This window comes from Pipra filicauda, unplaced genomic scaffold, assembly GCF_003945595.2.
Source record: "Pipra filicauda isolate LSUMZ 115617 unplaced genomic scaffold, ASM394559v2 scaffold46_size3722508_pilon, whole genome shotgun sequence".
Lineage (NCBI taxonomy): Eukaryota > Metazoa > Chordata > Aves > Passeriformes > Pipridae > Pipra > Pipra filicauda.
In genome coordinates this window covers 880,353-892,239 of record NW_024104609.1, presented here as the reverse complement: position 1 = coordinate 892,239, position 11,887 = coordinate 880,353, and the positions used below count along the sequence as shown (strand labels likewise).

The window sequence follows — 11,887 nt, the reverse complement described above, 5'->3', positions numbered from 1 at the left end:
TTTGCTGTGGTGGAAACTTCTTTTTTTATAGTCCTTTCTATTTTTAAAATAAATGCAGGTTTGTTTTCCACATGTAGAAACAGACTGTGCTGGAATTCTGTGCATGTCTGTGCTGCCCCCAGTGCCAACAGTGCAGGATTGTTATTGGAGCTGGGTTCAGTTTGGTTAAGGATCTTTCCCTCCTGGTTTGATCAGAAGCAAAGCAGCAGCACACTCGTGACCATACTGGCCCGGGGTTTTACCCAGGGTGTTGTTTATCTGCACTTTTTGCCTGCAAGTTTCTTATAAGGCAGAACAGGTTCTGAGACTCTGTGTGTTGCCCATGGTCTGGTGACTGACTTAAGAGTAGAGCTCTTAAAATAGTGACACAAAAGGGGTTTTTATTTTTATTTTTTACCATTTTATTAGATTAAGTCTTCTGTGAAATCTTCTGTAAACAGGTGCAGAAATTTCCACTGAATATTACTATTATGTTCCAGATAAATCAGCTTTTGTTATCTATGGAAATGAAAGCAAAGCAAACTCTTTTGATTTATAGGCTGCTTCTAGAACAGGTTGTTGTCACTGGTACAGTTTGTGTTTCCAGAGCACACTGGAGCTTGTTTCAGAACCAGTGAACAAGAGAAGAATGTAACAACAGGGGAGGTTTGCTCAGGGGTTGACTGGTATAAACAATGCCAAAGGCCCAGCTCACACACTGAAGTGTAGTTTTCCCTGAGGTTCAAGAGAAGAGACAAAGCTATCAACTGAGAGGGGAGACTGACAGACTTCTTGAACCATAAATTATTCACAGTGTGCAGTACTGAATGCACTTTAATGATTCAGTATTTTCTTGGCATTGTTTAAGTGGATTTAATTTCCACAGGCTCAACCCCAAACACAGGCAGCCCAGAATCAAGTCTGTTTGTATCAGTAAGAATAAAGGACTCGTACTCTGTCCCTCCAAAATGTTACCAGGTTTTTTATCAGGGCTTCAGGTTTGCTCCGCCCCCTGTGCTGCTGGAAGGACACATGAACTCACGTGTGTTACTGCCCTTCTTACACAGCAATTCCTACATTTCACTTCTGGCATTGCTTCCTGTGTTGGGCTTTGAAAAATGATGTCTGCAGTGACCTTGCTACAAACGAGAAGCAAGTGCTGAAAGAACTTACTAACTTAATTTAGACCATAGTGCTTCTGTTCAAATCCCTTAAGCATGTTTTTTAGATTTCAAAAACCTTATTTTTCCCGATGCTACTGCTCCTTAGCACATTACTGTTATTATTACAAATATTATTCTCTAAATAAGTGAATTCTCCTGCTAAATCAGTTTTGCTTTTTGTCACAAGCCCATCTATGAGCCTCTCGTGCTGCCTTTCTTGAAAATACAGCTCTCCCAGAATTGCACATTATTCCCTCTTTGTGGGTGTGACCTCTCTGAGGATGGGACCAGCTGCTGCCACGTCCATACACACATTCCAGATATGCCAAAGAATTCTTTCTCAACAGCTTCAATTTTCTCATGCTTGACTCTTATCAGGAAATGAGTATTTTTTTCAAGATTCTTTGCTGATAAAAAGCAGCGAAAGCCCTTAAAATGTGGTTTCAGGTTGTGAACTGCTGCAGCAACATTTTCCTTTTGATTGCATTTACACCCCCACTTAGACAGCCCAGTTTAACTCCTAATTACACCTGACACACGCAGGGAGCTGGAAGAGATCACAAGCCGTGGAATCTGATACAGCAGGAATCTCAGCCTGGCTGCTTAAAGTTTACTGTTCAAATGCTCCACTCTGGGCTTAACTGCAAAGCCCCCCTCGAAGGCGGCGTTGAGGACCTGGTCGAGGCAGGTGGCCAGCACGAACGTCAGCTCCTGCCGCACGTGCACCGCGATCTCCTCCAGGTCCTTCTCGTTCCTCTGAGGAAGGATAATTCTCTTCAGGCCAGCTCGGTGTGCTGCCAGGACTTTGTCTTTAATTCCCCCAACCTAGTAAAGGAAAGAAGTAAAAACATATATAAAAAAAAATATATAAAACCAGCGACACTCATCTAATACAGGAATTATTGTAACATCACATCAGGAGTTAAATTTTGATGAAAGGTTCTGCCTCCCCCAGTAAGTTAAGAAAGCAATTAAAAATGCAGCCACATTTGTAGCTCATTATGTGCTTAATGAGGGAAATATGTTAATATGATACAGTATTCTTTCTGTAACAGTTAATAACAAGGGAAAAATTAATCTAGGAGTGCAGGTAGAAGAGTACCAATACTGGAAAAGTCATTACTTTTCAGGAATTTTTTTTAACTAAGGTGGCCTTCACTCCATTTTTATATGGTGTGCTGAAATCCTGCATTAGAACAGCAGGCTTTTCAGAAAAAGGCAGTGTTAGATTTAGAGGGGAAAAAAGTCCTAAGGAAGCACTGTCACACAAATAACTTGAGCTGTACAACAGAAAATGCACAGAAATTTAAACCTCTGCTCCAAGACTAGAGAGATGCTTTGTGCTACAACAACAGGCACTGCTCCATTGAGCCACCTGGCTGAGCTGGTAATGAGATGTAAAAAGGGGGGTTAAATTAGTTTTGCTTCGAATCACAGCTGTAGCTTCTTCCCCTAAACTCTCTTCTGATCCTAATTAAAGACCATCTTACAGAAGAAACTTGTAATTCTACAATACTTTACAGGAGAGCAAAGCCTTGTATTATAGCACAAAGGGCTGTAATACAAGCAAGGTAGGAGGGGCCATAATCCCCCCGGTGATGCCACTGCTCTGGAGGTGCTGCACACCCAGCACACACTTGGGGCAGCAGCAGGGGCAGCTGCTCAGAGGAATTCAGTGACTGACAATGGCAAGATCCCAGACAATGTTCAGGAAGAAGGTAAATCTGGTTTAACATTTACAGGTACCTGATCTTTGCACCCACCTTTAACAGCAGGCAAAGTGTGGTCACTCCCTGGTGAAGACACTCTGGGGAGCTCGGGCACCTTTCACCAGTTAATGCAGGGCCCAGGAGAACCCTGAACCAACAGCTCGTCCTGTCAGGCTCAGTGTCCTCAGAACAAACTCCAGAGATCCTCCTCTGCTACCTCCCCCTGGCACCCCTGCTTTACTCTCCTCTGCAGGACACAAAATGCTGCCTCTGTTTTCCTACTTCATCCTCCTCCTCCTCTCCATCATTTGGTATGGGATGATAACTCCTATATTTGCCTAATCACTTGCACCAGGCTCCACTGACACTTTAAACTGTATTTGTTTGAAAACTTTCCTTTGCCCTCATGCTTTATTTTCCATAAAAAGCTTTATGGAAACACCTTTTGGCTAAACTGTACACAAGGAACAACAAGAAAAATCTAAAACTAGGTGTATGGAGGATGGTTTCAAGAGTAACTTACACACAGTTACTGTGAGAGGTTTAAGGAACAACTTTTCAAAAAAAAAGATAGTTCTGTCCTGATAGTTTGAGGGAGCATGTTTAGAAATTGCAATACCCATTCTGGACCCATCTTGAATTTTAAGACTTCCAGGTTTCCTTTCTAACTAGACATTTTAATGTGTTTTCCACAAAAACCACATCAAGGCTGGCTTTATCTTGAAAAGCAAAGCAGAGGGAGGAGTGGGACAGTACTGCAGCAGGCTGGCTTCCATCAGCCTCCCAACTGCACCAGAAGAGACTGGATTGCTGCTAAGGAATGATCCAGCAAGATCCTGCTTTTCTAAGTGCCTATAAACAGATTTTATATCCAGAGTACGGACAATTAATACAACTTAGCTCTTATCTCAAATGATGCTTACTGGAAGAACAAGGCCTCTCAGTGTAATTTCTCCTGTCATGGCTACATCTGAGCACACCAGCCGCCCACTGAAGAGTGAAGCAAGACAGGTTACTATGGTAACACCAGCAGATGGTCCATCTTTTGTGACAGCTCCAGCTGGGAAGTGCAGATGGATGTCAGTGTTGTCAAGGAGATCAAAACTTCCAGAAGCTTAAGGAAAAAAAAGAATGGTTTCAATGTTAAAAATCTAAACCCATTTTGTTCCCAGTCTTTATTCTGAAAGCCCACCAAGAATTAAAAGCCTTGGCACTATTTTTTTAACAGTAGGCTGAAAAAAACAACACGATGTTGCAAACACCCCAGAAAAAAACAACAAAAAGAGAACCCAATGAGCTTTCCTGCATCCAGATTCCTAGAAGAAAACTGTAACACAGTAACCAGTAAGCTCAGCATTTGCATGTGTTGGCAAATTCAGAGTAGGGATTAATGGAGATACATAGAAATTTTATGTCCCAAACCATAAATGTCAATTTTCAGGGAATATACCACAGAATCAGCACTCCACAGGAACCCACAGGTAATGCCTACAGCATTTCATACATTAATTCCATTTTGGTTTTTAACCTATCTAAGCTTCCAGACATAATGACAAATACTGGACAATTATTTGCCTATTCAGCAGATGATGCTAGAAAGCACATTTCCACAGCTCCTGGGAGGAGTTAAAATGTTCTTGTCCAGAGTCCTACTGCACTGCAGTTCAGCTACCATACAAACCCAACATTCTCAAAATATTAAAACTTAGACTACAAAACCATACTTTTAACAGAATCTGTGTCTTCATTTTAGATAAAAACTACAGACTTCCATATCTATGTACATCATGAAAGTACTGCTGGAAAGCTCAAGTGTAAAAGTGAGTAAGAGGCAGAGTCTGGCACCACTCAGGAGAAGCACCTTGGCACTGAGGCTGTCCCAGCCTGCCAGGCTGTTGCAGGGAGAGACTGGCCATGGTGGGAGAGCCTGCAGTGACAACTCCTGTTCTGCCCACACTGACCTGTGTGCCACCGACACCCCCTTCACAGGAACCAGGAAAGAACTACACAAAGGAACTCTGGAGCTGATTTCACCTTCACCGTAGCACTGATGGCTGGAAAACTTTCTCTGTTATGGCACCACTTACTAGGTTTCCACAGTGAGTACAAGTAACTCCCCCCGTTACTCAGCAATGCTACAATCTGCCGAATTTCTAACCACCACCAAGTTTTAGGACCCTGAATTTCCCTGCAGTATTAATCCTTGCCCTGCAGCCCTGCAGTGCTGTGGCCCAGAGCCCCACACACCGTTGGTGAGCTGGTATCTCTTGGCGTTGCTCCTCAGCCAGCTGATGGCCAGATGTGCCGACTCCTTCATGACGTCCCCGAGCTGCCCCGTCAGGGTGAGCTGCCCCTCCCCATCCATGCGACTCGCTTCCACAAACATGATCTCCCCTCCCAGGGGAGTCCAAGCCAAGCCTATGGCTACTCCTGGCTGGCTCAGGCGTTCAGACACCTCAGGGAAAGAAAACACAGGAAACGGTTTAGGAAACAGTCATAAAAAATCTACTGCAAAAACAAGTCGATAGTTGCTGTACCCATTAAAACACAAAAGTTAAGGCAAGTGTCTGATCTCTTATTTTACCATTTAATGCAGAAGTAATTCTGGATATGTGTAAACACTAATTACAGGACTGGAGCTGTATGTGGCAGCTTAGCTTAAGGCAATGGCAAACATCTGGGTGTATTGTTCTTGGAACCTTCCCTGCCCCCAAAAGCACAAGAATCTTTCCCTTCAAGGGACTTCAACTATTTAGTCAATCCTGACTGAATGTTTATGTGACTTAACCCATCTGCTAGAGGTATATTTGTCCTGGCTGTTACTCATGTGAAAAAGACAGTTTTGCTCTCCAGTGTTTAAGGTGGTTGGCACTGCCTGAACTCAGACAAACACACTGATGTTGTTCACTGCAAACATTTATAAACAATTGTGAATAACGGGAAATGAATGTGCTGCAGGACAGGTAAGAAAGAGGATGGCAAATCTGACAAGACTCCCACTAGGAATTACAAGCAGTTAAGCAAGCTCTGCCCCACACAAGAGACAGGAGAGCCAAGGAGCAGAGGCCAGTGAGACAGCCCTGGATCCAGCTGACAGCCAGGGGAGTCAGTAACTACACTCCTATCATGCTAAAGCAAAGGAAACCACACAACCCTTCTCCTGTGGCTCTCTTGGTTATCTGTGCATTAGGAACAACATCATGCCATTTGCCTTTATTAGCATAATTTAGCTAAAATGGCTGTGTTTTTTTCTAGCATTTAAAATTTTACATAATATTGTTTCACTTCTATGGTATCAAAATAGTTCATCAAGCATTTTCACTTTTGCTAACATTAGTTTCTATATTCATTCCCTGAATTTTATTAGTTGGAGCTATTTACTCTGATTATCTTAGTAACTCAGGTTAACAAAGTCAGTTCATCCTGCTCACACTGAAATCCAACAACACTGGAGCATTCTCTCCTTTGCACTTGAGACAATCACATATTTTGGCAGCCCACTGTGGTTTCAAACATTTCAGATGTAATGAACAAAATCAGCTGTTGTCCAAACCCTCTTGCACCCCAAAGTAGCCATGAACAAGGTTTGTTGGTTTGGGGTTTTTCTTTCAGTTTTTTTGGACTGGACTCTGTATCAATTAGAAACAGCTTACAGACTGATTCCACTGTTTGAGAGTTCAGGGGCAGAATACAGCAAATGTGACAACAGTTCAAAAACCAAATGGTTCTAAGGACACATCACCTCCCTCCTGTATCCTCAGACTAGGTAGGAACGTCCTCCTACATTCACAAGTAATTTGAGATCTGGTAAGAGAAATTAGATGTGTAGTAGGTGTTAATGACCTTTCAAGTGGCAGCTTCAGAGGCCAAGCAACCTCTCCTGCTGTCCTAGTAGAGACTGGACTACTCCTACTGTGACCTCCTCAGCTGAGCCTTACCTGAGGCCTGCTGACAGGCAAACATATGGAAAATGCCCTGGCAGTTTGATATCTGTCGGCAGAAAAGATCTCTGAAAATCCCCGAACACACACACAGCCACACAACCACACAATACAGAGATGAAAGTATGTTGTATTTCATTAAACACCTAGGGAGTGTTACAGTGAGCTCCACGAGACTCAGTCACTCCTGGCACTTCTGAATCATTTCTTGTCACCAAAAGCCAGATGAATTTATATTAGAAGAAATCCTTTCTCACACTTTTTAAACAACTTCAATTAAAAATGACCTCCAGAATCAGCTGATGATTAGTCACATCTGTCAGATGATGAAGATGATTTTACTGACTTTAAGTCTTGGGTTTTGAAAATTTTTGTAGATGAGACCAACCTAGCTGTGATGGAGCTGTAATCTAAACATACCATCAGATACATTTTAGCTGCCTGGACACTGCAGAATCAAAGCCTTAACATTTAGCACAGTCATTTATTTTAAAACATTTACAGTTGTTCCAAGATAAAGGACAAGAGACATTGTCTGCAGTTGTGGAGTTGCTTTGTAAGTCAGTGTAATGGAAAAAAAGCTATTTAATCACTGATTCACAATGGCATGATGAGAACCAGTTCAGTTATTTGCTGGCCTTGAGCACCTTTGTTATCCTTCCACAGGTTCTCCCAACCTGACTGGATCAACCTTTTTCCAGTCTCCTCTTCTGATTCATTTCCTGGCAAATCACTGCTGGCAAAGCACCTTAACAGCAGCTGCCCTTTGAGGGAGGAGGGTTTCCCAGAAATATCACCACAAGAGTGATAGTTCTTTGATAAAAATGCCCATCTAAACCTGTCCTTTGTCCAGGTTTTGCTTCTAAAAGAACCTCCCTTGTTCCTTAATTAGAAGTGTGCACGTCCCATGAAACAGAGCCATTATTTTATGGCATCTGCACTTTCTTTTCCTAGAACAGGCAATTTCACTGACCTACAGCTTCTGTCCCTTCAACTTCACTCCCATTATGAGGATATAAACTAATCCTGACGGGCCTTCCTGTGGTGCCAGTAATGTTTTGTTACCTGAGCTAAAAAAAAAAAAAAAAGATAAAATCCAAGCCAAAAATATAAATGGTTCATTATAAACACACTGGATGTGTTATAAATCCTTTCCCCCCAAAGCGTGCAGTGCTGAAACATTTCATTAAATCTTTTACACTTTAAACTGTCAAGATTATTCTTTCAAAGCCTCACTATGTGATTTATTGCAACATTTGTTCTGTAGGGCGACACATAAGATTATTTATTTGTGATAAATGAATTAATCCTACAAGTATGAGCTGAATATTCTGTCGTGTCTTTCTGCTGGGAGGGCGGTGCAGAAAACAGACAAGCAAAGCACTGAAAAGGTGAAAGATTAATCCCTTGTGTTCGGGTATTCCCTGAAGGACAACAGATCAATTAAGTCGTGTCATGTTTTCAGTTCTATTTGCTCAGTGTCATCCAGGTACTCACACAGTGGCTTTGTTTCAGCTACTGAGAAATGGCAAAATGCAGGTCAAAGGTGAAGCTTTAAGGCCAAATATGGAGAGGAAACACACTCTGCAGACTTACACACCAGAAAACCCACCAGCAGCCAGTCTGAAAGGCCTGTCAGAGACAGGAGCTGTGCTTACAACTCATTTGCAAAGTTTCCTCATTTCTGTCTCTTCCTTAAGAATCTCTTCCATGACAAAACCTTCGTATCCCAAAACCTCAGTTCAGTTCTAAAAACTGACTCATTCCTTAACAAGCACTTGTTTTCCCCTGCACATCTTGTCCCCTTTCTTGTTCTCCAAATCCCACTGGAGAGTCTGGGCCTCTGATCTAGGAGAAAAGAATTCTAAGAGGAAAGTTCTCAGAAGTTTGTCTCTTATGGAAGTCTTCCATTCTGTTCTATTTTCTCCATAACTTACTGCTTTACTGACCTTTTCTCCACAATAAAGACAGAAAAATTCAGTGGTTCATCAGAACAAGTTTCAGTCACTTCACCTGGGCCTGGACTAAGGCAGAGAAAAACTGCAATGGAAATGGTGAAAAGAGAATCCCAAACTAACAAATTCCTTTACCTGATGGCATTTCCATAAAATGGAGGAATGCACAGATGGGGGAGAGAAAAAATTCTGAAATATGCCTACTGAGGAACAGAGCTGGACTCTGCCTGACTGATCATAAAACATTTTAATAGCTAAGAGTCACATTAACCTAAAGAATGTCTGAGAACTTCTGGTGCAAACTGAAGTGGCTTTAATACCCAAAAATGCTGACTGGCTTTAAGGAGGTATGTGGGACAGTCCTTAGCACAGCTGCTGCAGAAACAGGATTCCTGGGTTCTACTTTTGGCTTCTTTCCCAAGACCACCAAACATCCCCCAAACAAAAGCAAACTTGTTATAAACTGAAAAAACACCACCACATTCTTAAGCACAGAATAGCTCCAGGCATCTTTGCTAACAGAAAGTCATGGCATTAGGTTATTTATGTACCATGAGTTAAAAGAAAACAAAAACTTCTTTAGGTGAAAACACTCGCTGGAACACAAAGAAAAACAGTTCTGTTGCTGACACATTTTAAAGAAGTTAATATTGTATAAACTCGGTCAATAGCAATAAAATACACAACTAGTCAAACCAGCCAGAAACAACAGTCAAGCAGAAACAAATGAGGATGTTACCTCCATTTCATACATGGGTGGCCCCAGGATATCTTTTAAAGCATGGAAATCAATTAAAATCGGCATTTCAGGTGGCAGAGCCAGGTCAGCTGTGTCACTGATGGATTCCGGTTTTGCATCTTCTGTGACATGCTCTTTGCAATCTAAGAGAAGAAAATCTGATTTAGGATTTGTAACAGTGTTTCTACACAGAGGAATTTTAAAAAATCATGACAGAGAAAAATAAAATATTCAAAGAAATGCTCAGAAAATTCATTAAAATGTGCTTAAACCAGCCTTCACCAAAATCTTGTTACGATAATATGGCATCGCATTTAATTATTAAGCCTAAATATGTTCTAGCTGTTCATCAACAAAAATATTAAATCTAGAATACTGACAGAGATGGAACTCATCTGCTTAAATACATTTTAAACTAATTCAAATTGCAAAACACATTAAGTTCATTTAGGACTTTGCACTTTTCATCAGATTTCTGCACAGAAACAGTATTTCATAGAATCAGAATGGTTTGGGCTGCAAGGGACATTAAAGATCATCTAATTCCAAACCCCTGCCATGGGCAGGGGCACCGTCCACCACACCAGGTTGCTCCAAGCCTCGTCCAACCTGGCCTTGAACACTCCCAGGGCTGGGGCAGGCACAGCTTCTCAGGGCAACCTGTGCCAGGGCCTCACCACCTTCAGAAGAATTTCTTCCAGAAGGAGCAATGTAGTGTAATACAGAATACAGAGCTGAATGTGGAAATGCTCAAAGTTCAGTAACTACTGTGTTCTTCTTACAGACATTCACAACTGTGCTCTCTTTCAGCAGGAGCATTCTGCTTTACAGATTTACATTACTTTTCCACTATTTACCACTGGCCCGTCTACATGACATCCAGGAATATTTCCTTTCACAGTGTCCAACAAGGACAGCTTAACTTACTGCTCTGGGACTCTCCTTCTTCCCTCCACATCCCACTCCTCGCACACACACCCTCAACAGAAGAAGTTGCCATGTGTAGACCCCACAGAAGCCAGCTCCTCCAGGAGCCTATGACCCATCCAGCCCCGGTGTACCACCTCCTTCCAGGCTGTCCCAGGGAATCACTGCCCTGTGACACAGCACAGCAGTGCCCACCTCCAGCACAGCCTGTCCCGCACATATTCTGACATTACACCTCTCACGGGGCGTTTTGTCTCTTACGACTTTTGTGGCTTTATTCAACCATAGCATGGTTTGGGTTGGAAGGGGCCTTTAAAGATCATCCAGTCCAAGCCCCCATAGGCAGGGACACCTTCCACTCAATCAGCCTGCTTAACTCAAAAAACTGCCACCTCCTGTTGCTTCGACAGCCAGTTCAGAACACAGCACATACAGTCCATGTTCAGTGGACAAACCTCAAACCATTTCAGTGTAACAGCTTCATCCGTGGCTTTTGTCTTGAAATGCTGTACTTACACAGGGCTCTGCTCTTGGTTTTGTTGGATGAGATACTCCTAAGGTATCCTGACCAATAACCAGTAGCAGCAAAATATTCCTCAAAGGTTGTTTTTTTTTTTAAGAAACACCTCCAGGTATGATATACTCTTCAGGAAGGGTATAAACTCCTTATAAATATGTAGCTGGAGACTTCTGAATGCAATATATTCAAGTTTCATCTAGAAGGGACCACATAATTAAAGCAGTAGTTATGGCTTCAGAAGTGGGTTCTTCCCTTCCTTCATTTATAGCACAACTGTATTTCTTACCTATACAATTGTTTTCTTAGCAAAGCTGCCTTAAAATTTCTGTTTTCTCTAAAAATGTGTTTTCTGTACAAAAGTGAACTGCAGTGGGAACCAAGTAAATATCAAAGTCTCACACCAGCCTAGTCTCAGACCCAGCCTGCACAGCCTGTTGTTTGCATGACTGAGCTCAAGAGCTCAGGAGGTGCACACTGTGCACTTACTGGAAATAGAGGGAGAATGCAAGCAGGGAGTCATTTCCCCAAGGAATTTGATCCAGATGCAAAAGGCTCATTACCATTTTCCCGAGAGCCCGAAGCAATATTTTAGTGAAACACAGAGAGATGAAAAATACTTGGATAATCCAGATGTTTCTAAGGTTCTGTGGCAGTTTCACAGCAGTGCCTCCCTGCATGTGCATCCTGCACATAGTGAAGATATTTCTTCCCACCCCAAACACACAGGCCTAATACATATTTAAAGCATAGTCTGTATTACACAGAAATATATACCAAGCTTCCAAACTCCTGCATCATATTTTGGGAAGTTACCCAAATATGAGTTGCTTCCTTTCTTTGAATTCTCTTAAATTTCAGTTTGAAAAGAAAATTTTGGTTTCTTCCTTCTTCAAAGGAATAAACCATCTTCCTTTACACATTAATGCATGCACAATAATTGAAGATCCCACAAAT

The 11,887-nt window shown here is 42.0% G+C and overlaps 1 protein-coding gene across 1 annotated transcript in view; it reads right to left on the bottom strand.

Moving 5' to 3' along the window:
• Positions 1–377: 377 nt before the first annotated feature.
• LONP2 (lon peptidase 2, peroxisomal) overlaps positions 378–11,887 on the bottom strand; it is a 35,903-nt gene continuing 24,393 nt past the window's right edge. Inside the window, exons 12-15 of the mRNA XM_027732695.2 lie at positions 9,487–9,629; positions 5,099–5,306; positions 3,775–3,965; positions 378–1,967 (exon numbers count right to left, since the gene is read on the bottom strand). Coding sequence (XP_027588496.1) covers positions 1,746–1,967; positions 3,775–3,965; positions 5,099–5,306; positions 9,487–9,629 — 764 coding nt within the window. The 3' untranslated portion in view covers positions 378–1,745. The remainder of the gene's footprint in view (positions 1,968–3,774; positions 3,966–5,098; positions 5,307–9,486; positions 9,630–11,887) is intronic.